Here is a 26,211-nt window from a genome sequence, read left to right on the forward strand (position 1 = left end):
CCGCGCCCGCACGCCCCGCGGCGAGGCCGCACCGGGCGCCGCTAGCCCACTCCTCAAAGCCGCCGCAGCCGCGCAGCCGCTGGCGGACGTGGGCGCGGTGGCAGGGGTGCGGCGAGCGGTGCGCTCGGCCCGCGGGGGGCCGGAGGGGCTGCGTGGGCGAGGGGAGGCGGCGGGCGGGGGGTGTGAGAGCCGGGAGGCGGGGGGGGGCACCGCGGGGACGACGGGCCCGGTCTCCCCGCGGGGCGGAGGCGGTGCTGCCGCCCGGGCGCAGTGCGCCCTTGCCGCCGCTGGGGGGCGCCCGCCGCCCGCGATTGCGGCGGCCCGCGATTGCGGCCGCCGGCGGGGGGCGGGGCGGAGCGGGGCGGGGGCCGCCGCTGCCCACCGGTCCGGTCCCGGGGGTCGCCGCCTCCTCCGCGGGGGCCGGCAGCAGCCCCGGGCGCGGAGCGGCCGCCGCGTTGGACGCCGAGTCCGCCGCCCGCAAGGCGTCGCCGCCGGCGGGGCAGCGCGACTGTGCCCCGGGGGAGGCGGGGGGCCGCGCCCCGCATCGATCCGCCGGCGGTGCCCGCGGCTGGGTGCGCCGTTAACCCGCTTCGCGCCGGGGATGGTGGTGGGAGGTGTGTGCTTTGACGAGCTGTCGGGCCAGAACCGGCCCCCGGCGTGACGCTGAGGTCGGTTTGGCCGCGGCGGCGTGAGTTTGGCCGTGCCCCGGGCTCAGCTGCCCGCGGCCGGGCGCCCGGTGCCCCCGGGACCCCTTCCCCGGGGCGGGCGGGCAGGGGCGCGCCCGGAGGCGAAGGCGGGTTTGCTGCCCGCGCAAGTTTGGGACGCAGAGCCCTGCGTTTCCGCAACGCAGAACGCATCTGAGGGTATAGTTTATTGAAATGTATGGCAGGCAGCCACTGCTTACTGACGGATTGAAGATGAGGTCAAAGCAGCAGCTGCTTTTGTGTTGCTCTTCGAAAACGACAACATTGTGAAATAAAGAACGACAAATATTTAATAATCTTTACTTTCTTCATTTGGTAAAGTTACGGACGTGGGTCTTCGGTGGCCATGAGCCCGCGGGCAGTACGGGACACCGACACAGCTGGGGCTCACATCTGCCAGCACCCGGCTCGAATCGCACCCCCGGCGCTGCGCCCTCTCCTCGGCGCCAGCGTCGCTTCGCAGCCAAACGCATCGATCAACAAACGTGTTAGTCGAGCGCTTGACGTGCTATAGACACTATTGGTAGAATCGACTTTATTTAGCACAGAGCTGTCTTCTCGCTGTCGGAGGGAAAAGGAGAGGATGCCCTGTTGCTGCGTGAGGCGGGAGGCCACCCGCCGCGGGTCACTAACGTTTGCGGACAGTCGCCAGCCCGATGGCGGCGGCCGGGAACGGCGGCTCGCAGCCCGGGGTGCGGGCGGGCAGCCCCGGAGCTGCTGCTGCTGCGGCCGGCGTTGGCAGCGCCGGGAGCACGGGGACGGCCGGCTCTCACGCCCGGTACCGGAGCGTTTCACTTAAACCGTATCAGGGGCGGTGAGCCTGTGCTGCTTCTTTGCACCTGTCCCCCGGCCCAGGGGTGCGCTGCCGCCGCCGCCCCAAGTAGCCGGTGACACAAGACACGCGCCCGGTTTCCCTGTTCCCTCGCACCGGACGCTCTCGTTATGTTAGTGGAAATTCCGAAGTGTGAATCGGCAAAAATTAGCGTAGGCTCATCACACTTTAAATTGGCTGGAAACACTGTCCAGACGTACGACGGAAAGTTGCACTTTCTCCACCATCAAACCAACTAATTATCTAAGGCAGCCCGTGGGGGAATGGGGAGGATCTCAAGTTTCCCGTTGTTTATGCTTTTTCCTAAACGCGCTACTGCGCCCGGCCTAGTGTAGGAAAGTTAGTAGCTGGTGGAAACTCCCTCTCCAAGGAGAAGGTTGTTTACAACTACCCGTGTGTGCGCGCTGATGACGAGCAGCGATCTCCCTACCCAGCGGCTGCGGCGGGGGAGCAGCCGCCCTCTGAGGCGGGCAGGGAGGCAGGCAGGGAGCGAGGCAGGCAGGGAGGCAGGCAGGCATTCCCCTGCAGCTCCTCCGGAGCTCGTGGCCCACGCTCGCTCTGCCTTGCTTACTTGCCTGCCTGCTTGCTTGCCTGCCTTGCCTGCCTGCCCTGCCTTGCCTTGCCTTGCCTTGCCTGCCTTCCCCTGCCTTGCCTGCGCGCTCGCCCGCTCTCCCATCTGTGACGCAACCTACTTGACGCGCGCCGCGGCCAATGGGGTACCGCCCCTGGGGGCGTTGCTGACGGCTGATTGGTTGGCAGGAGCCGAGCGCTGCGCAAAAACAGAAAAGCCGAGCGCTGCCGGCTCAGAAACTGCCGGCAGAGATCAGAGGAGCCGGGGCTGGGGCCGGGACCGGAGCCGGGACGGGAGGCGAGCGGCGGCGGCGGCAGCAGCAGCAAGCAGAGACAGACACAGACAGAAAGAAAGAAAGAGAGAGAGAGAGGGGCTAGACGCAAAAGAAGCAAGAGAGAAAAAAAAACTGATCAGGACATCCATAAAAAGCAGAGTGATGATGATGATGATGAACATAATAATAGCAATAAAGGAAGAAAATGAAAGACTATTAATAGAAGAGAGAAAAATCTAAATTCTTTAAATAAAAAAGAGGAATTCCCAGAGAAATCAGGGAATGAAAGTTTTGGGTAGCAAAGCTGTTCTCTGCCTTTTTTTTGCTATGAAATCTTTTTGCGGGTTATAATTATTTTTTTTAATTTCGCGGTTTTCTGCCTTTTTCTTGCATCTAAAGAGGGCATGTCCACCGGCTTTTCCAGCAGCATCTACCCCTCCAGCTCCCACCAGGAAGACAAACCGAGGACAATCTTGAAATATAGAAATCCTCTCCTTGGGATTTGCTGCTGCTGCTGCCTCCGCCGCCACTGCTGCTGCCGCGGTGCAGTGCCAAGACTCTCGGAATAAATAAAAGCGGGCTACTGTGTATCTCTAGATACATCCAGCTAATAGCTATTATTAGTTGGCCATTTATTTCGAAGATCACAGATGAAGCGGGGACGCCTGTCTTCTTCATTTGGTCAGCGTGTGAAACAATAATACTTGTAACAAAAAGGAGGGAGATGGGGGAGAAAAAATCCTAACATGAATCAGAAGAAATAATATCTAGCACCCCCCCTAAATCAACCTTTCCCCCCCCCCTCCCCTTCCTTCCCCCTCCCCCGATCCCTCTTTCTCTACACGCTCGCAGGCGCGGACACACACACACACAGGCGCGCACACACAGACAGAGACACACACACACACACATAGATAGACACGCACAGGCACACACACTGTACTGTGTATTTTCGGAGGAGGAGTAGGAGGTGGTGGTAGTGGTGGCTTTTGGAAGAGGAGGTGTTGGGGAGGGGGGATCTCTTTCCCCGTTTGGAGATGATTGTGCTATTCCTCTTTGCCTTGCTCTGGATGGTGGAGGGGGCCCTTTGCCAGCTCCATTACACGGTGCAGGAAGAGCAGGAGCATGGCACGTTCGTGGGGAATATCGCCGAGGACCTGGGCTTGGACATTACAAAACTTTCGGCTCGCCGCTTCCAGACGGCGCCCAACTCCCGTAGCCCTTACCTGGAGCTCAACCTGGAAACCGGGGTGCTCTACGTGAACGAGAAGATCGACCGGGAGCAGATCTGCAAGCAGAGCCCCTCCTGCCTGCTGCACCTGGAGGTCTTCTTGGAGAACCCCCTCGAGCTGTTCCGGGTGGAGATCGAGGTGCTGGACATCAACGACAACCCGCCCTCCTTCCCGGAGCCCGACCTCACCGTGGAGATCTCGGAGAGCGCCACGCCGGGTACCCGCTTCCCCCTGGAGAGCGCCTTCGACCCCGACGTGGGCACCAACTCGCTGCGCACCTACGAGATCACCCCCAACAGCTACTTCTCCCTGGACGTGCAGACGCAGGGGGACGGCAACCGCTTTGCCGAGCTGGTGCTGGACAAGCCCCTGGACCGGGAGCAGCAAGCGGTGCACCGCTACGTGCTGACCGCGGTGGACGGCGGGCAGCCCCAGCAGCGCACCGGCACCGCCCTGCTCACCATCAGGGTACTGGACTCCAACGACAACGTCCCCGCCTTCGAGCAGCCCGTCTACACCGTGTCGCTGCCGGAGAACTCGCCGCCGGGCACCCTGGTGCTGCAGCTCAACGCCACCGACCCCGACGAGGGGCAGAACGGCGAGGTGATCTACTCCTTCAGCAGCCACATCTCCGCCCGCGCCCGGGAGCTCTTCGGCATCGCGCCGCGCACCGGGCGGCTGGAGGTGAGCGGCGAGCTGGACTACGAGGAGAGCAGCGTGTACCAGGTGTACGTGCAAGCCAAGGACCTGGGGCCCAACGCCGTGCCGGCGCACTGCAAGGTGCTGGTGCGGGTGCTGGACGCCAACGACAACGCGCCCGAGATCAGCTTCTCCACCGTCAAGGAGGCGGTGAGCGAGGCGGCGGCGCCGGGCACCGTGGTGGCCCTCTTCAGCGTCTCGGACCGCGACTCGGAGGAGAACGGGCAGGTGCAGTGCGAGCTGCTGCAGGGCGACGCGCCCTTCCGCCTCAAGAGCTCCTTCAAGAACTACTACACCATCGTCACCGAGGGGCCGCTGGACCGCGAGCAGCCGGGCGGCGACGCCTACACCCTCACCGTGGTGGCCCGGGACCGCGGCGAGCCGCCGCTGAGCACCAGCAAGTCCATCCAGGTGCGGGTGAGCGACGTGAACGACAACGCGCCGCGCTTCAGCCAGCCCGTCTACCAGGTCTACGTGAGCGAGAACAACGTGCCCGGCGCCTACATCTACGCCGTCAGCGCCACCGACCGGGACCAGGGCGCCAACGCCCAGCTCGCCTACTCCATCCTGGAGAGCCAGATCCAGGGCATGTCCGTCTTCACCTACGTCTCCATCAACTCCGAGAACGGCTTCCTCTACGCCCTCCGCTCCTTCGACTACGAGCAGCTCAAGGAGTTCAGCTTCCAGGTGGAGGCCCGCGACGCCGGCGAGGAGCCGCAGCCGCTGGCCGGCAACGCCACCGTCAACATCGTCGTGGTGGACCAGAACGACAACGCCCCCGCCATCGTCAGCCCCCTGCCCGGCCGCAACGGCACCCCGGCGCGGGAGGCGCTGCCCCGCGGCGCCGAGCCGGGCTACCTGGTGAGCCGGGTGGCGGCGGTGGACGCCGACGACGGGGAGAACGCCCGCCTCACCTACAGCATCGTGCGGGGCAACGAGGCCAGCCTCTTCCGCATGGACTGGCGCACCGGGGAGCTGCGGACGGCCCGCAGGGTGCCGGCCAAGCGCGACCCGCAGCGCCCCTACGAGCTGGTCATCGAGGTGCGCGACCACGGGCAGCCGCCGCTCTCCTCCACCGCCGCCATCCAGGTGGTGCTGGTGGACGGCGCGGCCGAGCGGCCCGGCGGCGGCGGCGGCGGCGGCCTGGGCGCGGGGGCGGGCGCGGGGGGCGGCGGCGGCGGCGGCTCCGGCGAGCATCGCCCCAGCCGCTCCGGGGGGGGACACCTCCCTCGACCTCACCCTCATCCTCATCATCGCCCTGGGCTCCGTCTCCTTCATCTTCCTGCTGGCCATGATCGTCCTGGCCGTGCGCTGCCAGAAGGAGAAGAAGCTCAACATCTACACCTGCCTGGCCAGCGACTGCTGCCTGGGCTGCTGCTGCTGCTGCCCCTGCTGCAGCCGCCAGGCGCGGGCCCGCAAGAAGAAGCTCAGCAAGTCGGACATCATGCTGGTGCAGAGCTCCAACGTGCCCAGCAACCCGGCGCAGGTGCCGGTGGAGGAGTCGGGCAGCTTCGGCTCCCATCACCACAACCAGAACTACTGCTACCAGGTCTGCCTCACCCCCGAGTCCGCCAAGACCGACCTGATGTTCCTCAAGCCCTGCAGCCCCTCCCGCAGCACCGACGCCGAGCACAACCCTTGCGGGGCCATCGTCACCGGCTACGCCGACCAGCAGCCCGACATCATCTCCAACGGCAGCATTCTGTCCAGCGAGGTAAGGCCCGGGGGGCCCCCAGCCGCCCCCCGCCTCCAGCCGGGCCGTGGGGGGGGTGGGGGCGTTGGGCGGCCGTGCCCCGCTGCGGGCTGCCCCCCAGCACCTGGCTTCCCCCTCGCCCTCCTCTCCCCTGTTCGTCACCCGTCCGCCGCATCCCTCCCGTTGGCCGCTCCTGTATTGGGAGGGGGCTTCAGCGCAGGCAGGCGAGGGAGAGGGGAGTGCGGGGCGCCCCCCTCCCCCCACGCGGCACCCCGCCTGCTCCCCCACGGCCGGGCTCAGAAACTTGCAGCCAGAAGTGTCCCGTCCCATCCCATCCCATCCCATCCCATCCCGTCGGGTCCCGCCCCTCCCCCCCCCCCCCGGCGTGCCTGTGCACGGGGCTGGCCCGGCCGGGCAGCATCGGGGCGCAGCGATCCCCCTGCGCCGCTGCCAGTGCGCCGGCTGTGGGGCAGGGGGGTTACAGCCTTTCTCAGGGTTGCTGCATCTGGCACTAATGGAATGACGTGAGGTGTAATCACAGGAGTTTCTGAAGCAACATTTTAAACCTGTGTCTTTTTTCTTCCTGAAGTCTTTGCATGTGCAAGGAAGGCTTTGGGGGAACCCCCCTCTGGGGCTCTGTCAATCTCTACAGTTAGCAGGAACTTTAATTAATTTGTGACTTAGGGTTTATTAATTGACTTTGCTCTGTAACCCAAAGCTGAGTTTGCAAAGGAAAGCATCCAGAAAGAGTTTCTGTGAAATTATGTGCAGAGACTTCACGTCTCCTCCTGTTATATATCTCTCTCTGTGTTGCCTATACTGTGGTATCTAGTGTGTTGAGCATTTCTATCAAATCATATGTCATGCCATAATACCCCCCCTGCTAACCGTTTTCTGCTGGGTTAGCTCCTGCATGCTCTCAGTACCGCTCAGCCTGTGCACTAATGCGAACAACACATCCTCTCTTTCACCTGAACACTGAAACCTCAGTGCTGTCCCGTCTGGCAAAGGTGGCTTGAGTGGTATTTTCTCAAGTGTTAGGTTTTGCAGCACGATTTTAATACTGGTTTGTGAGATTGACCTTTCCTCAAAACATCTATACAACTCTGTCTTCTGTTGCCTTTTTAAGGACTCCGGGGTATCTCAATGTGTTTTATTCCTTAGGGTGCAGTAACTGTACTGTCTCCCCCTATTTTCATACACTGGCATTAAAAACAGGCTGAAAACTAGATTACAATAAGGTGGGTTTTTTTTCCAGACTAAGTAGTACACAACTCTAGAAATAGTTCTGTTGATTTTTGTGGGAGTCCTTGTGATGCTCAACAGCGTGCACTGTGAGAAAACGTGTCAGAATCTCATCCCAAAAAACTCAGGAAAAAAATCCCTCATGCTTTCCCATCTGTGCAAATGAGAGTAAGAGCTGGGTTTTTTTTTCCCCTTACATCCTAGAAACAGATTGTGTAGGCCTACTTGCAGCTACACATTACCATTTATAGTGAATGTGCTGAGCTGCTCTGGTATATTTTCTGATGTTGGTTACAGAAATATCAAGATTTAAAATATTTCCCCATATTTTCTTTTTCCTAGACAAAACATCAGCGTGCTGAGCTCAGTTATCTAGTTGACAGACCCCGACGAGTAAACAGGTATGAGCTCCTTAACCTTATTTTCCTAACGCATGCTTTAGCGGGTCTGAATGGGGTGCAGAAATGTGTTTACTGCGGATGTAAAGCAATGGGAAGCTGAACGTATGTATGCTGTCGACTAAATGAGTTTGAATTACGGCTTTTCTGAACTGGTTTCAAAACCAACTGAAAAGAGAACAAAATCTCATTTTGTATTAGTCTAAAACGTGCTTTAAATACTTATGAATGCTTCTGTAGGGTCTTCCAGAAAACAATGGTCTCCCTGAGTTAAAATTTATCTATCCAGCTGAAGTAAATGCTACCAAATTGTTTGTACCGATGACATGAAACCCAGGTGGAGTGATGATGCCTGCTGTCCGTTTCAGCCAGACTGCCACGGTCTGAAAATGCCAGTTTGGTCTTTGGTGGACAGAGCACCTCTGCAGAAGCAGAGCAGCAGGCAGGAGCGGGTGAATGCAGCACCGTGTTTGGCCATGTGATGGCAGAAGAATGTTTTACGAGTTCCTCTTTCATGTTTATTCTAATGTAAAGCTGTTTCTGTGTCTAGTTCTGCATTCCAGGAAGCAGACATAGTAAGCTCTAAGGACAGTGGTCATGGAGACAGTGAGCAAGGAGACAGTGATCATGATGCCACTAATCGAGGTCAATCCTCTGGTAAGTCTGATAAGAGAATGGAAATAGTAGATCTTTAAGCAGGGACACTAGAAAGAACAGTTACTTATAGGAATATAATACAGGAGTGGCGTAAATAATGCGATCTTATTGTATGGGAGGCTGGGTTTAAGTCAGCTTGCTACTACCATTACCTGAGCAAGGAGGCGATTCTGAACCCCTTTCACTCCCAGTGTTTATCTTACTGGTTTGGTTGGGGGCGGGGGTATGGTATTCTGCATCATCTGCTGTAGCAAAACTTCCTGCATGCTAAAACAAAGTTGTTGGTACATTTTATAGTGCATTTGTTTTCAACGGCAGACTTGCAGAATTTTAAAGCATTAGGAAATTTTGTTTAGTAGGCACTTCAACTGGCATGGCAGTGTGAAGTGCAGGGGGAGTTCCCAAGGGAAAGAATGAACCCAGTGATTGAATGACAGCCAGACTGTGAGGATTTTTGCTGGGGAGCAGAGACACGTCGGGTGCTCTGAATGTGTAATACTTCAGCGTTTTTTGAGGATTGTTTTTTAATTCAAATTGAGGCACCATATCGTATAAGTGATCTCCATGTTAATAAGGCTGAGGTGTTCTTAAGTACATTTCTTTCTGTCCTGACAAAGTAAAGAAATGCTTTGAAAGACTATGATTTGAATCGCCTAGAAAATATATACTATACATTGTAATGTTATTTCCATATGTACAGCTTGCTGTCTTTGCTCTCATACTGTCAGTCGTCTTCTGAAAGGGACATTTGTTTGGAGCCTATGCACTGGAATTCATTCTCACCCTCATGCTGCATTTCAGCCACAAATGTTTGTGCTTTCTTCTCTACCACAGTCTGCAAAGGTTTGGTGTGTCTTGATTCAGCACAGTGGCTGCTTTCCCCTTGTTTCCTCTGTGCTCTTCTCAGGTGTAAGGATTTGCTACAAGTGTGTCCTACACTATACTGCCAGAGTCTCTCCAGTCATCCTTTTTTTTTTTTTTTTTTCCCTGACCCCCATCTTAGAAGATACCAGGGCAAGGGACCCAGTACTGTCACAGCAGTGCTGCCTCACCCGCGTGCTCTGTTAATGTCCTCTATTTTCTTGCTGCTGTAGTCACTATGCCCTTAACGATGGGAAACCCAGAAACCAGGGGAAGAGGAGGCTGCTACAGGGCCCCTTTATATTGCTGCAAGTCATTAATATGCAGACCTAATGAGACTTGAGAAGAGCCAAGAGTCTCCGGAGCTCCCTGCTTCTTGCAGGGCTTCATGCTAAGTGAACAGAGTGTCTATTTTGTGTCTGGGAACCTGACAACAAACCAGGTCTTGCCAGAAGTTTACATCTGAACACAGAGCTCTTTCATTTTTGGCCTATATATGGCGTATGATTTATTGTTGTTTTAAAAAGCCATGTATTTAGCCTCCCCCCACCCTTTCTTTTGCACTGTTTCTGATGCAGCAATCAGTGCTACTGAGTTATAAAAAGCTCCCTCTCCTCCTGCCCTCCCTGCATTCCATTTTTTTTTCTTTTACGCATTTTACTGCAGCAGTCATCTCAATGAACATTTCAATCAGCTTAGTCCCTCAACATAATGAACCATAATAACCAAACAGGAGAGAAAAGAATAAACATCTGCAGAAGGGGCTGGATTTGACTGATGGTGGGAATATAATCATATAGTTGCACATCAACTGAAAGCTATTTTCTTTTAGATGCATTCAGTGCTGTTATTGTTGTGCCTCTGCTCTTTATTCTTTCTCTCCATTTTAAAAGTAGTCCATCTCGGGTGTGAACACTGGAACTACTGTCAAACTTGGCATTAGTCCTTAGCTGGGTAAATTCTTCATTTTCATCTTCTCAATTTTATCAAGCTAGGGGAAAAAAATCTATACTTTCAAAATCACTTCAAATCATTTAAGAATCTGATGTGATGTATGAACTTTTGTGTCTTCAGTGGTATTTACATACAAAGTAATGAAAGCTGACAACTAGGTTTGGTCTACTCACAATTAACGGAACTGAAACCTCAAATACACAGAACTTCCAACTTAATATATTGGTGCTGTGATTTGAGCATAATTTGCATGCATGATTTTTTTATGGCTAGTTCTAAATAAATATTTAAAAACAAATCTCTGCAGAAACTGCTTTAATCTTTTACATACATATAATATAATTTTCCTGTAAGTTTTGGGCTGAATCCTGTTGTGATGTAAAGAAAGTGCCCCTTGACCTCAGCGATGACAAGATATTTTGATATGAAAACATCATTCTTGCTATTAGCTTTTGGCGACAAATTTTATGAGGAAAAAAAAAAAGGAGCATAAATCTTGTTTGATCTCAAGTGGCTATAGGAAATACCTGAGGGAATGCCTTCTCAGTTTTTCAGTTGTTCTGGTGCTCTATAACCAGTTCTTTCTAAATTATTGAAGGAAAGCACATTGGTTGATAGCATGGCAGAAGTTTGGAATGTCTCTTTCAAGAAGTTACCTGATACCATGCAGCATCATGTGGTTTCATTGGGGTTTTTTTTTGTTGTTTTTTTTTTTTTTTTTTTTTTTAAGCATTACATTTGCATCCAAAAATACTTAGTAGATAGTTCACATTGACAAATAAAGCTCACTCCGTACCAGTTTTAGTCAGCAGGGTGTTCTGCTCGCAAAACATCTTTTTACTGTTCTGTACATGACTTCTATTACTGTCACCAGTGAACAGCCCTGTGGCACACAAGTAGCTATTCTATAGTAGTCCATTGCTACCCAAGCTGAGTGTCACAGGGAATTATTAATTGGGAAGAAAAATATGCAGGATGAAAATCTATCGCTATGTCATAGACTTATCCTGCACAATTATTTAGTGAAAAATCCAAACTAAGCTGTTCTGTGCATCATAAAATGTTTTATTATGTTTTGAAATAAGATTCTAGTTCATTTTCAGGAAACATATTTTCTTAATGGTGATTTAATCATGGTTTCAAATGTGCTGGAATGTATGTAAAGGATTCATCTTGTTCCCATTAAAGTACCACCTGGACGCCCCGTAATTACCCACATTCTTCTCTACCTTAACATCCATGAAGTACAAAAGTACTGTCATCTCTATTTAGCAGGGAATGGCAAGCAGTGAGATACTCAAGAGCCTAATTTTCATGGACTGAGTAGTCGTTTCATTGACTGGGATAGGAATCCAAGGTTTTTGGAAAATGGCTTTCCAAAGGTGAAGGAGCACAAGAAGTTTTTGGCAAACAGAGGGGTTTCTCCAGCCCCAAGTGTGTGTTCTAATTACTTGTGCTCTTCCTTGTCTGAAAATGGTTGAGACAAAAGCTGCTGTTTGTTGTAGAACAAATGCAACTAATACAGCACTACTACCTATTATTAACACACTGCATTTCAATCATGTTCTGTAGGAGTAATTTCTAAGCATGAGGTTAGTTTATTTCCCATGGTTGATTAAATTCTTGGCCTCCCTTGTGAAATTGCCAGCTTGGGTGCCAATTAATACTCTGCATGTGTGTATGTTTAAATTGTATAATTAGACACCTGTCCTGTAAGATTTGGACTCATGCCATCAACTTATTTCATATGGTTGCTCAGTAGCTGCTCAGCTTTCTCAAGCTGAACATGCAGAGTTCTTCACAATATTACCTGTGTTTCACTTTTTTTCTTTGAATCTTGTCATCTCTCTCAGATGCACTTCAGGAAGGAATATCTGAGATGTGAAGCTAAGTAAATGGACTGTCACGTATATACTAGAAAATGCATCAGCTTTTTGGATAATCTCCTCTGTGCAGTGCTGGACAGTATGCGGTGGTGACCAGCTGAGATCTATAATTAGGTTTCCCCTAGTGGACTTTATGGAGGGAATCGATAGGGGTCTGATACAAAGGCACAGGGTGAAATGCTGCCTCACACCTTTGCAGTACAGATTAGGTAAACCCCAAGGGGGTTAGTATGCATGATTACAGAAGGGCTATGATAGTTTGGTGTTCATAAGGAGAAGAATTTGAGAAGTCAGAAGAAGAATTTTAGTGATAAAGGGACAGAGAAAACCAGAATTCCTTCTGAGCCTGTGCAGAGTGACAACTAAATCCTGTTTTGAAGATCACTTGGGCTAAGAGTCTATCTCGGATAAAGTAAGAGTGAACATGAAAATGGCTTAGAAAAGTGCTTTGACTCAAGCTGAGGGCGGTTTCTTTTTCTTTTATTCTCTTCTTTCCTGTGGCTGCGTGCTGAATAATGTTCACATCTCAGTGGTTCAGATAGGGCTTTGAAGTTGAGATTTGGAAGAGCTGAGTATTGAAGATGTTTGAGTCTTTATTCATGTTCTCATGCAGATGAAGTCAGTTTTATCCGAGGCGCACACCAATTACTTAGCAAGAAAGAATGATAATAACTCTGTTTCGTAAAGTCCAATTCTTCAGTAGAGAAAGTCTTCTACAAAGGAGGTTAACATCATTATCCATATTTGCTGACACAAGACATGAATCATGGGGAAATGAGTAACTTGCTCAAGGATAATCTAACCAAATGGATGGTTTTTCTGGTGATGGAGCTCTGAAAAGAAGGTCTGGTTCCCTACATCATGCCTATCTCACATCTAACTAGATTTTATAAGAAAAACTACCGCAGAAGAAACAGAAAGTGTAGTGTCGTTTAATTCCAAGTAAAAGCCAAAGTTCTGAAAAAATTACAAATTAGGGAAAAAAACCCTGTCAATAACAGTACTACAAAAATACTTCGTCAACATTTAATTTGTATTTTTTGCTTTTTATTACATCATTTACTCAGTAATACGTATGAACACGTTCAGTCGGTGTATGGCTCTTTTTCCCTTAATTAAATTAAGAAAGAATACATTATTTTAAAATTATTTTAGGCCTAATTTTTGCTTAGCACTAAACTGTCTTTCATACCAATTAGAACTCATGCACATGGAAATTCGGATTTTCTCCTTTTGAAATATGAGATGGAAGCAAATGGGGAATATGCTTCAGAAATGCAACACTACCAAGTACCTGATTCCAAGCACCTGAGTTCAGGACATTCAGGTGCAGATGTCAACCGTAACTTTTAACTCCGTTCCTAGGTTTTGTTTTCTTTGAAGGGGGGGGGGCAGGGCTTGTTGTCCTTCAAAATCTGCAAAGTTAAGGTTGTGTGAGAGCTCCTATTGCCCACTGGCCTACCTAGTAATAAGACTTGAACAAATATGAATTAACTAGTGGCCTTTGCCGTGAGCTTTTTTTATATGTATGCTCTGTTTGGAACAGTGCAATGTTTATCACTGTTAAGCACTTCAGTGCACTATACTACCTATTCGTATCCACAAATGGCATTTGAAATGTGTAGTTCAGAGTCACCTTTAAAATCCCAGTTTATCTGCATGCAAGTTCTAATATGGTAACTAGGTGAAAAATAGAAAGCATTTTTCTTTAATGTGGATTTGCAATTATGATGGATAGTTTAGTTCTGAAGGATCATATGTATTACCAGATTTATGAGGGAGGTGAGGTGGAAGTGTTATACTGCTGAACATTTCTTTTTGTTATAAATCAAGAACATGATTCTTGGTGTATGAAGGAGTTCTGTGCTGAATTGTCTTACTTTGTTTACCATGATATATCCTTCCTCCTTGGAAAAACAGCAAGTAGCCTTTCCCCCCGTTTTTAATGTTTTTCAATTAGAAACAGAGAATTGTGTACCACAACCCACAAGAAAAAGGTGGAGGAGGAATAGCCAGCATTCATATCATTGCCAGTTTAAATATACATAGATGCCCAGGGATTTCAAAATAAGACTCCTAATTCGAATTTCTTTTCTGTCAAAATACTAAAACCAAGGGCTTGGTTCTGCACCCATTAAACTCTTAGGGAATGTTGTGACTGATTCAGGTGGGAACAATACCCAACTCAGGCCTCTGAACATTTTGTTCCCATCCTAAGAAAGCATTTACGTTCTAGCTGTGTGTTCCAAGAGTGTACATTAAAATCCATATGTATATGTGTATTTTTTTGTTTTCTTTTACAAGTTCTCACCTTCAAGGGGGGGGGGAAGTTTACCATACAAGCTTACATTTTATATTCCCTGCATTCATTACTTTGTTTATTCAAAATCCTGATTTATAGTGGCTGTAACATCTCTTTTATAATAAGCTGTTATATAATACTATTCAGTGCACTGCACTAGACAAGCAGTATTCAAAAGGGAACTAAAAAAAAAAAATATTTGGGTAGAGACATTTTGCAGTTTAGCAGCTGATGTGAAAATGAAATAGTAAAATGGAGGGTAGTTTTCCAGGGGAAATAAAATCTGTGAAGGTCAAAAAAGGGTCTGTCTTTGAATATGTATCTTAAAAACAGTGTTACATATCTCCCTCCTCATTGACTAAAGAATAAAATTAATATTTATCTGTAATTCTTTCTTTCCCCTGCTGTCTTTCAGAAAGTGTTGAATGAATGGTCACTGATACACTGTTAGCAAAATGTAACTGTAATAATTTTCCTCTTAAAAGTAGGGCTGTTTGTTGTTTACATGTAGCTTTGCTAGGAAATCTGAAAATTGAAATAACCATGTTGTGTTACTTGTCACTTAAATCTTCTGAATGGCAAAAAATTAGATTCATAAAATATGTCTTTTCTTGCATAAGAGGTATTATTGTGCAGACATTTCAATACATAAGATAACACACATGCTCGATTTTATAGACATTCTTATATATAAATTTCTTTCTGGGAAGACTGCATCTAAATCTTTCTTTTCAGTCTTTGACAGCTACTACCGCTATGGAATTTAGAACTATACAATTTGTACGCCTTGTCTGATGATCTGAATCTGATTCCTTAATCATATCTGCAGTTCACGTTTGCATTCTTCAGCAGTTCACTGATCAGCAATTTATTTTCAGACTTCTTCATGCCAATTATCAATGCAAGGTTCTAATCAAAACTGGACCTAACACTGTATATTACTTAATTTAAAAATAAAGTAATTACCAAGTGAGATTAATCTGAGATAAAAAGCTTTTTTTCTTTCTTCATATTTTTTCTAAGTGACTGCCTTTAGTACGCAAGCACTTGTTGATAGCTCAGAAAGATTCTTGCTGAAGAGATTGTTTTTTGTAGTGTGAGATACTGCATAAATATTACTAATATAAGTCAAATTATGGTTCAAAACAGTGGTAGAATTCTTAATACTAATCCTCACGCTGGAGATCAAGCTAATCCAGTTCTTTACAATGTTGGCTGGTGAATGAGCTACATTACATGAATCTTATTACAGCTGTTCAAGATTTTTTCCTGTTTCTCTTGCAAGTAGTGTCATTTTTTGTAATTCTAATGCAATGCTTGTAAATGCAATGTTTATAACAGATTTAGTTCAGTTTTGACATACACCTATTCTAAGACACTCAGTTCTCTTTATAAATACAAGAAAATGATATTTCTTTACTGCTCTGCTTTTCTGTGCGACGTTGAACATCAGCTTGGAGATGCTGGTATTTATTTTACTGTGTGCCTATGATTTGATACACCATTCCTCTCAAAACAAGTATAATCCAACCATTTAGTGACTCACAGACAGGAAATATTCTTTCGGGAGGCCAATCTGAAGGTAGTCAATAGAAACATAGCTTGTCATTTGAAATCTTAATAGCATTAAAGGATTTGTAAGCAAACAGTTCCGTGTTGGCAGGGACAAGTGTTTGCTTATATAGGGGAGGCATTAACAATTTTGTCAATAGTATCCACAGCCATGTCACATCGGACGACGGCTACCTTCGTACCGCTAATTACAGTGATTTATTATAGGATTCTGTCCCATTACTTGGATGACTTGATGATAGTAAGGACTGCTGCAGTAGCGATGAAAACTGTCTCTGAAAGAACGATGCAAAAATTGATTAAATAGGCCATCCTGATCACTTGGAAGCTGGATTCCTCGTTTGTAAGATTTGCTTTTAATATCAATAGGCTCTATCCGTGTACTAATGTAGGCACAGATAGTTCCTTTATAGGATTCATTAATGTTTCATTTTCATAAATAAAATCCGTAATTCTTCAGTCAGGGCACTTAATTTCTTTTGTCAAGGTACATTTATGTAGAAACAATTCCTTCATGTTCTTAAAACAATTGTTTTCAACTGGTGAACCATGGACGTGAACCCACAAGCGGAACGGAACCTTATGGGAATGGGTTCTATACATTGAGATCTGCAAGTGATTTTGTGAGGGCCACCAATACCCTTCCTCTTGTGATATTTTTTTTGTGTGTGTGACGTTCTGGCATTTAGTTTTGCTTACTAATTGGTGCCTTTGACTTCTGAAGACTGGACTTCGTTTTTGTTGAGGAAATGAAAGTAGTGGAAGAAGTTCTTACGACATTTCTCTTTCCATTTCTCTCTTTTCTTCGCATAATGTTTCTTATCTGCCAGTAGCTGTTCATAATGCTGAAGCTTATATCGATAGTTTCTTTTTCTCTCATGCTTGCAGGCATGGATCTCTTCTCCAATTGCACGGAGGAATGTAAAGCACTGGGCCACTCGGATCGGTGCTGGATGCCTTCCTTTGTTCCATCTGATGGACGCCAAGCTGCAGATTACCGCAGCAATCTCCATGTACCTGGCATGGACTCCGTTCCAGACACTGAAGTGTTTGAAACACCAGAAGCCCAGCCGGGGGCAGAAAGGTCCTTCTCCACCTTCGGCAAAGAGAAGGCCCTTCACAACACTCTGGAGAGGAAGGAGTTGGATGGACTGCTGTCTAATACACGAGCGCCTTACAAACCACCATATTTGAGTAAGTACTATTCAAAAAGCTGTATGAAAGTGTTCCCTTTGCGGGAATAAAAGTTAGCTCTTTCTGCTATTCATAGTAGGAATAATACAGACACAATTTTAGAAGCAGTAGGGGGAAATGGCTTCTCTTGGATTCAGGCACCACTGAAGAAGGCATTGTTCAATGCTTTTAAAAAAAGACAAACCTTGCTTGTCTTTAGTGTGGCATGATTGTCAACAACAAAAGTATCAGCTGATATTAGCGGGGGAGTTGCTCAGTTTCGTTCTCTGATGCTGGTTTATTTTCAAACTTTTCTTGGATAGATGGTTTAAACATTGACATTGCCAGGGTAACGTTTTTTTAAGACTAAAATTGAGAGAACTGTCCTAGGAGCTTCTTTTTATGACTGAGCAGTATTCTGTGAGTAAACAGTATGTGTGTTATTTTGAAGTAACTATTTACGTAGTTAACATTAAGGGTTTGGAAGGAAGAAGACAGAACTTTGTGCCTTCAGTCTGATCATCTTCCAGCCTACATAGTATTTACTTTTGTCAGTGCTCCTCTGTGCAGCCTGTCTTATTCCAAAATCTTGCCTCTCTCTTTAGTCACCCTTTGGCTATGGTTGGGTGGCATGAAAGAGTGTGATAGATCTCAAAAAAGACCTTCATAATTCCTTTTTGAGTCTGAGCCAGTTGTAGAACCCTTGAGTAATACTTTGATCTAATATGTCTTTTCATTCTGTTTAGCAGCCTTCTGTATTTTATTAGAGACTGTAATCTCTTTGACTTCAAGAGTTTACATGTTTATCTCATCCAAATAAGCCAAAGACATTAACATTGCAATACTGAACCTTTTTCAAGCAGCACACACAAGTCTTCTAGGATAGCAGGTCAGGGGTAAAACAAACAAACAAACAAAAAAAACCAAACAAAAAACCCCCCTCACTGAATGGTATTAGTTTATGTATTTTTATAAAGTAATTAGTTGTTCTGAAAGGTGCTACCCTGGCAGTCCTGGCATGTGAATATCTTTGCTACAGATCGTTCTCAGCACAGACAGCTTAGTTCTCCCTTCTTCGGTAGTTGTCCAGGTATTTCAGTCCTTCAGAGAGGTCTCTTTGCCACTTCGATCTTTAGATTTCCTTTACTGAAAGCTTCTAAATTTGGATACCAATTCTGATATGTGAAAGCCATTCCTAAAAAAACCTATCCTGAGACAATCAGCTTATTTTGTGTAAGCTAAAATACCAGGTGTCAGTCATCTGGTCATACTCTAAAGACCAATGTGAAATTTCACTTAGTCATGACCTAATGACTCATGACTCTGTCTTTCCCTAACTGCTCTTCCATCATCTACTTCTAAGCAACATTCTTTAGTACTAAACTGTGACCTAGCAGGATTGATTTCATCTCTATCACTTCAGTTAAGCATTTGAGTTTTGTAGCACTGATGGTCTAATCACGACAGAGTTCCGATGGAGGATGACGGGTATATCTGGTGACACCGCAGTGGTAGTACTGTTTTGTTTTCTTCTAGGCCTGGGAGTTTAATTTGAAATAACAATAACATTTTGATTTTGTTGATAGTTTAAGGGTTTAAAATTCTGTTCAGCTAGCATAAATATAGTGAAAAATATGTTTACATATAGACATTGGTCTATATTTTACGCTTTTCTGGTACAAGGGCATAAAAAGTTGGAGGTAAAATTTTGGGAATAAAGAATGTAAAGGAGTGGTATTACATAATCTGCACTTGAGAATCCAGATTTAGGTTTGCTTTCTTATCTTTGAACCTCAAAGCTAAAACTGCTACAAGAGTGATATTTCTGTGTTTTATTTTTGCTTATTTAATATTTTCTTTAGTAAAATTTTAGATTAAAATTGTATAGCAAATAGCAGGAGCAAGGAAAAGCAAGCAAGCACAGTAGTTGTAGCAGTGAGTAAATAATTCATTATTAATAATGTATTCAATAAGTAAGGCAAGAGGAATGCATAAGAGGAAGTTGATTCAGGAAGGAACTTTAGTTGAGCCAGTGAGTAATTGCAATTGTGATAAAATTGAATTCAGCTCCTTAACAAAGAAGATCATATCAAAATCAGTTTGTCAGTAGAATGATTTTTTTTTTAAAGAAGTGATTAAAATGTATGAAACAGAACCCTCATACTCAGCAAAAATACTGTATAAAAAGTTGCAGCATGTATGAAAATGGCCATGTGAAAAATCAGTATCAAAGAAGAAAAAGTGTATTGCAGAATAAAAACTCTATTTGAACTAAAAAGGTCTCTTAAAAAAAAGGAAAGATTCTTAAGCAAAATGGTCCCAAAAAAGCTTAATTTCTAGACAGTAAAGTTTAGGATAGTAATCAGTGGAGACAAGAGGGACTTCTTAGAGCAAATAGCCAAAGGCATGCAAATAAATATAGACAATTTTTAAAGTGTCAAGTGTGGTAACCTAGGAGAGGGTTGGATGGTCTCTTGAGCAGTTAGTGAGGACAAGGATGTTGCAGAGATTCTCAACTGTTTCTTTGCATTTGTATTGACCAGAGGAAGGACGGAGAAAGCCAGGCATATTTAGGAAGCCACCCATCCCAGGTAACCGTTCCAAATTAATGTGCAAGACTGAATCATGGAAGAGGATGTTGTTAAAAAATTGACTAAAACAAATAGGAAGAAGTCAGTGGATTATGTGTTTCTTTAATTTGCAGTTCTAACAAAAGCTAGTAACCAAAGAATGCCAGAAGATATGTTTATTGTCAAAGAAGTTAGTAGTAGCAGATCTTGTAAATTAGAAATCAGTGAGAAACCTTAGCATAGGACATAAAACTGTAACTTGGGGGGTTTAGGAACAAGGTAGCTGGCACCCGTTCAGGAAAATTGCACAGAAAGGTTGTCAGTCTATTAGAATTTTTATAGAGTGGGTGAGAAATAATCAATATAGTGTATTTGAACTGTCAAAAAAAAACCCCTTTAGCATAGCTTCTGTGTAGTAGAAGAAGCTACTAAAGTGAGCAAGCGTTGTCAGAGGGCAAAGCATTACCAGAATCTCTGTGCCCAAGAGAAAAAAAATCATAAAGATAAATGGAACATTTTAGCAGAAGTGGAATTCCCCAAGTGTCTATATGGAAATCCATGGAGTTTAAAAAATTAATTGTCTAGAAACGGAAATGAGAAGAAGGTGGTTGTATTTGCAGATGCCGTAGCATGGTTTAGGTCAGCCAAGTCTCTAATAGACTATGTATGTCCACATTGTGCAGTGAAGCATGGTCCAGAAAACCTGGTCTGCTTCTGGCCTCACTCGCTCTGGAATCAAAGGCAGCAGAGCAGCATCGGTGTGGTGGAGCAGCGAACTTACTTGCTTAAGCTGTGTCATTAGCGCAATAGCTACAAATATGAACGGGTAGCTCTACATGGAACTTTCACCTTGCCATATGAGTGTATCTGCTCAAGTTTGTGCCTGCTTGGTGATTCCTGCACTGTTCCAGTGGGTACGTTCAGTACAGAACCTTTGAAAAGATAAGTCAGGCAGGCAATGTATATTACCATGAGAAATTTGAACTCTTTGTGAGATAAAAAGACCATGTAATAATTCTACAAAAAGCGTTCCCTAGTGTACAAAGCCAGCAAGAAGGAAATAAAATGCCAGGCTGTAAAAAGGAATTGAATTGAAAATACACTAAAAAAGTATTACAAAACCCTAACACAAAAAATATAAAACTATGTTGCTCTAGCCAGTCTATTCATTCCATAGAAATACATAGCATAACGGCAAAAATACCAAAAATATTTATATGCAAAGTCAAAGCAAAAGCTTAGTACTGATTAATTTAGCCAAGCTGTGGGAGGGACATGAGGTGAACAGGAGACTGCACGAAAACAGAGAAGGTAAGCTGGGTGCTTTCGTTTGCCATTCTCAATAACAAGAGAGTAGCAAGGCAGAAAAACAGTTGAAGGGCAACCAGGTCATGAACTGATAAGATCATACACATTTGATAAAATGATACACATTTGAGACAAATAATACGGTAATCTGCTAAATTTACGATTATGGTGTATGATTGAAACCAAAGGCTTAATAGTGGGGATTTGGGTGTTTGCTTCTTTGTAGTTTGAGGTTTAGGTCATTGCATGGATAAATGAAAACAGCAGCAGCTATATTGCAAATTATAATGTAGAAAAAGATATAAATCCTCATACTTGAAAGGGTTTCTGTATGTCCCATTATCGAGTTTTCACCTTACTGGTCTGAGCCATTGGACTTCTTCATACACCAGTTTCCACATAAACATATGTATTCTGTATGTTATGCAAAGTAGATCTCTTTGTACTCAAATAATGTATTTTGAAGAATATATTTTTACATACTTACAAAATTTTAATGGTATCAATAAATTGTAGGGGGGTTGAAAGTATTTTTTTCATAGAGTGACTCCAGGACTTTTCTAATTTGCATATTCTTCTTACTGCATAATTTACACTTATTTCTTCTTATTCATCCATGTTATTTGAGCACTGCCTTTCTGCAAACAGTTAAGAAATTTTCGTAATTACTTGAATGTTCATAAAACATGGAAGAGATTCTGAACTTGACTGGAGAAAATGAAATAAGTGAAATAACACTGGTGAGGAAAATAAAATGTAGCTTTTGAGCAATTGTTATATTTTTGAAATAGATTCTAGCAATTTCTAATTTGTCATTCGGTGGTGGTTATATTAGCATTATTTTTATAAATATTTTTTACTGTAGTGACCAAAAACCCTAATCCAAGATTTAGGCTCCATTGTATCAGATTCTGTAGGATATCCAACAGAGACTATCTTCACAACGAATACCTGATCAGTCTGATTCTGATCTATTTCTAAATACTTTGGACCAGGTCCTAAGATGGTTATAGTGGGAACAGCACCATTACATCCATCTCAGTAGTGTTTTGGTCTATAACTGATAAGAAGTAGCTTTAATATTTCTTTTTCTGTAATTGTGGATCATTCTAGATCTAGGTGCATTTTTTTTATAATACTTTATAGCTTTCCTAAAGCTGACACGGTGACGTTACTGAATATTTTTTTCTTCCTATTAACAGGTTAGGAATTTTTTTTAGATACCAAAACAGTCAAATATTGCCATAATACTTTATTTAGAAATGCTTATTTTGCTCTAAAAAAAGACTTTTGCATAACTTAATCTACTGTGGAAACAGGTTTAAAAAAACCCTACACATAGGCCCAATTTACTACACAGAATAACAGTGTTTATACAAGGAGACATTCTGGAATAGTAATTGTCTACTAAAGTAGCCCCCTAATTAACTCTGCAATATTTTCTACATACATGCAAGCATCTTTGCTGATGAAACTATATCATTATCATGGTAATTATTGGCAACACCATCAACATATTTTATGTTAGGTATGACATGTACAGAAAGAGAATAAAAAAGCTGGTCTCTTCCCCAAGGAGCTAAGCAAGCCTAAGCAAGGTGCATTGGAGGGGAAAAGGGAGTTCTTTAGCTAACTGTTTATTAGGAGTTATTTCTTTGGCTGCTTTGATTTGTGTGGCACGGTTCTGAACATCCACGCTACCTTTGATGCACATGGCTCTAGGCTTGCAGAGTCAAATGGTTTGCCTGAGACTTACTTGTATCATCCAAAAAAATTAAAGGTAAGTTTGTCCTTGTCCTGTGCCTCTGTTTCTTAGCCTGGATAGCCACTGACTCACTCTGCAGCAGAGGTACAACGAAGGTGTGTGCGCAATCGGGGAGGGTGGGCTTGGGTTTGAGCACCAGCCCCTGGGTTTATGTGAAAGTATCGACGTAGTCCGTCATTCTCTTTCTACATAGTATTTATTACCTGCTCAACTTGACCTATCCAAGTCAAGTTGGTTTACAAATAAAATTAAAAAGCTTTCAAAAGTCTTTGCACAGTTGAATGTTTAAGAGCCGAACCATCGATTTATTTCAAATAATCTACCACAGAGCTAGCCCAAACAATGGCTTAACTTAAAACCATTATCCATCTCCCTGAATTAGATTAGAACAAATGACCTAGAGAAGAAAAGTTCGTGTCTCTATACCAGGGCAAGAAGTGCCTCACAATCCTTTGAGGAATTAAAAAAATACATGGAAGTATTTGGGTTATTTGATCTACTTAGGATCATAAAAGCCTATTTCTGTACGGCAGAATATGTAACACAACATTTTCTGCTGATGTTTTACATAAACATATGAAAAGATGTTTTAAGCAAGAAGTCTTTACTGTTTTGGCAAGTGTGTCAGCCTGTCCGTCCGTTCCCCCCCACAAAAGAAGGAAAATTACAATTTTATATATTTAATATGACAGAAGAAGAATTTTCTTTGGTTTTTTGTTTAGTTACATCTCATTTCTCGAAATTATTTCTCTAGTTTTATCACAGCTGTGATAGACTTACTAGCATTACATTTGCATAAACACAGATAACAGCTCTTTTGAGTGGGGCACTTGATTAATTTTTAAAAATTAGGCCTGTCTACACTTTTGCTTTTAAAATTAGCCTGCTTAATTTCTAATATAAATCAGGTAAACTTGTAAGCTGTCTGATCCCTTCATTATTAATTTTTAACTCAGTTTGTGATTTTCACACATACTTGAAGTAAAAATGCATGGAAGTAAACAAACAAATTAGACCAATAAGTTGCATGTTCATATTTCATTTCTTGGGGTAAGAGGAAAGACAACGCTGTAATGCTGGATTAAAAAAAAAAAAAAAGTTGCATTGAAATGCAATTTTTACTGTTGTGAGTAAACAAATTATATTAGAAGAGTTGCTCCATTGTGAATATTACAGTTTTGTGCTGAAAAAGAATGTTAAAATTCTGTCTTTGAGCTTTAAATCTCATCTGCATAGCTGAATATCCTGCATAACCTGCCACAGACAGTGGAACTCTTCACTTATATCCAGGAATTTATCTCTGGGACAGGATACAGCTCTCATTTCTGCACAAATGAGAATGACTTTGTACCTGCAAAACTGGTCAGCAAAAACGGAGGCTGAGTTGAAAAGCCAACATCTAATAACGCTAAAAAACCTGACTGATCACTTTTCTAAAAACTCTAATAAAGCGTTCCCGTTTTTTCTGTAGCTGAAATGCTAAGGGATTTATCCACTTATACCTCATGTATATGAAGTTTGCCACTTCATATGCATCATCTCTATTAGTTAAATAAAACTTTTAAAAAAACCCCAAACCTGAAATAAAACTTAAACAGGTAATACTAATTAAAATATAATAAAGGAAGAGCATGACTATAATGTATTTTTACTCATTATTATAGGTACTCTATGATCTTGAATAAACCACTTACGATGATTCACTGTTCAATGAGTATTGCATAACTTCTGAAAGGTATTTTTATCTCACATTCATGACTGGTTTGCATTCTTTATCTGAACATATTCCTGTTGCAGCTATTGCTCAAAGGGAAGAACACTTACAGAGTATTACTGCAATGATAGAAAGGAAATGGATAATTCAGAAAGCAGAATTAGAAAGGAATACATAAATATGCAAAGATAACTTGGCTGTAGCCCAGTAAAACCTATAAATCACATTATTTTTATAAATTTTTATGAAAATAATGTATATCAGAAAACAGCATAAGCATTCTTAATTTTAAAGCACAGGTGTTAGCTGTTATATTTAAATACTCTTTGCTTGAATCTCTTTATTTAACTGTGACCTTGGACAGAACTAACAGTACCCAGTATGTACAAAACAGTGATAAAAAAAGTACCTGTTATTAGGTTTTTACATGCGTCTTTTATCCTAGATGACTCTAGAGCTCTTTGCAACTACAGTGCAGGAAAATAATTGAAAAAGTTAAAAAAACCTCGAGTAACTGTTATTTGAAAGAAAACAATATTTTTAGTTTTTCTTAAAAATTTATCATTTCAATGATTTCTTTCCCTCTAATAGCTGTAAAAGTCTGTATTTTCCAGTCCTGACTGGAACACAGAAGTCTTGTGCATCTAACTATCTCAGACTGGTGCTGTATTTATTCATTTATGTCAATTTTGAGAGTGCTTATGTCTGCCATCAATATACCATTTGTGGAGATATTTTTTTTTTTCTTCTAAATAATGAAATACCATTTTCTGGAGTCCTACCAGTGGAATATATTTAAAAAAAAATAAAAAATAAAAATAATTAAAAAAAGGCTAACAGCAGAAAGATTGCTTGAAACTTTAGGAGTAATTTTTGAGATTACCGTGTTGTGCTGGTTTAAATTTCAGAAATGCCTCTTGTCCTATAAATTTAAATCCTATGACAAAAGTAATTTAGCCACTTATGGACGTGAGTCTCTTTGGAAAGCAATGAGATGTTTGCAGTTAAAATTTTCAAAGGCACTAAAGTTATTTATTTTTGATGAGCAAGTGCTATTTATTATGGATACATGCTATTCTTAAACATACAAACCTCCTTATTGTGACAGTCAGGAGCTGGAGAATTGAATTGTGAAGAAATTGTGCCTTGTCTTGGGTCTATGCGCAGCAAAGTCTTTTCCCCTCTGCTCGCCTCTGTCTGAGGAACTCCTCGGTCTACACAGCAGAGGAAATTACTCTTGTTTCTGGCTCTCTTGCTGCGTTCAGTAACTCTGATTTTCCACTGTCATTTCCACTGCTTTAATTTTTGAGGACCTCCCTCCCTTTTCTTTTTCCTCGACCGAAGGAGAAAAACAGGGAAAGCCAATTAAAGAATGCAACGAATAGCCAGGAGGAGAAGGAACCACATCTATTTATTGTGTCTGGAGAAGCGCGCTGTAGGGATCGGCATTGCTATGTATCTGGCCAGCCTGTAAACGCTCTGTTCGTACACTAACCACTGAGAATTCACAGTTCCATGCTAGCATTAGGATGACAGCTGCTGGGAAGGAGCTGTCAATATATTTAATTTGGTTTAGAAACAGAGTATGGTGAAGTCAGAAGAGTGAAAAATGATGTATTTGGTACCTTCTTGTCAGTCAGGAGATAGGAGATACAGACAATTAGAACACCATGTTTAACTTCAATACGTAATACATTGTTGGAAGAACAAAGTATGAGGAAAGTAATCAATGTGGATTCACTGAAAATCCAAACACTTCTAAGGTAATTTAATTTCTTTCTTTGGTAGGGTAGGTCTTTGT

The 26,211-nt window shown here is 44.1% G+C and overlaps 2 protein-coding genes across 2 annotated transcripts in view; one reads left to right on the forward strand and one right to left on the reverse strand.

Annotated features, from left to right (window-relative positions):
• Window positions 1–53: 53 nt before the first annotated feature.
• LOC129783973 (proline-rich protein 2-like) lies at window positions 54–857 on the reverse strand. The gene has a single exon (XM_055797998.1). It carries the CDS (start codon window positions 855–857, stop codon window positions 54–56), a length of 804 nt encoding a protein of 267 aa, XP_055653973.1.
• A 1,413-nt stretch (window positions 858–2,270) lies between these two features.
• The window catches only part of PCDH10 (protocadherin 10), a 34,363-nt gene continuing 10,422 nt past the window's right edge, over window positions 2,271–26,211 (forward strand). The window contains 5 exon segments of the mRNA XM_055797365.1: window positions 2,271–5,524; window positions 5,526–6,026; window positions 7,593–7,651; window positions 8,199–8,305; window positions 16,769–17,074. Of these exon segments, the coding sequence (XP_055653340.1) occupies window positions 3,419–5,524; window positions 5,526–6,026; window positions 7,593–7,651; window positions 8,199–8,305; window positions 16,769–17,074 (3,079 nt within the window). The 5' untranslated portion in view covers window positions 2,271–3,418.

This window comes from Falco peregrinus, chromosome 2, assembly GCF_023634155.1.
Source record: "Falco peregrinus isolate bFalPer1 chromosome 2, bFalPer1.pri, whole genome shotgun sequence".
Lineage (NCBI taxonomy): Eukaryota > Metazoa > Chordata > Aves > Falconiformes > Falconidae > Falco > Falco peregrinus.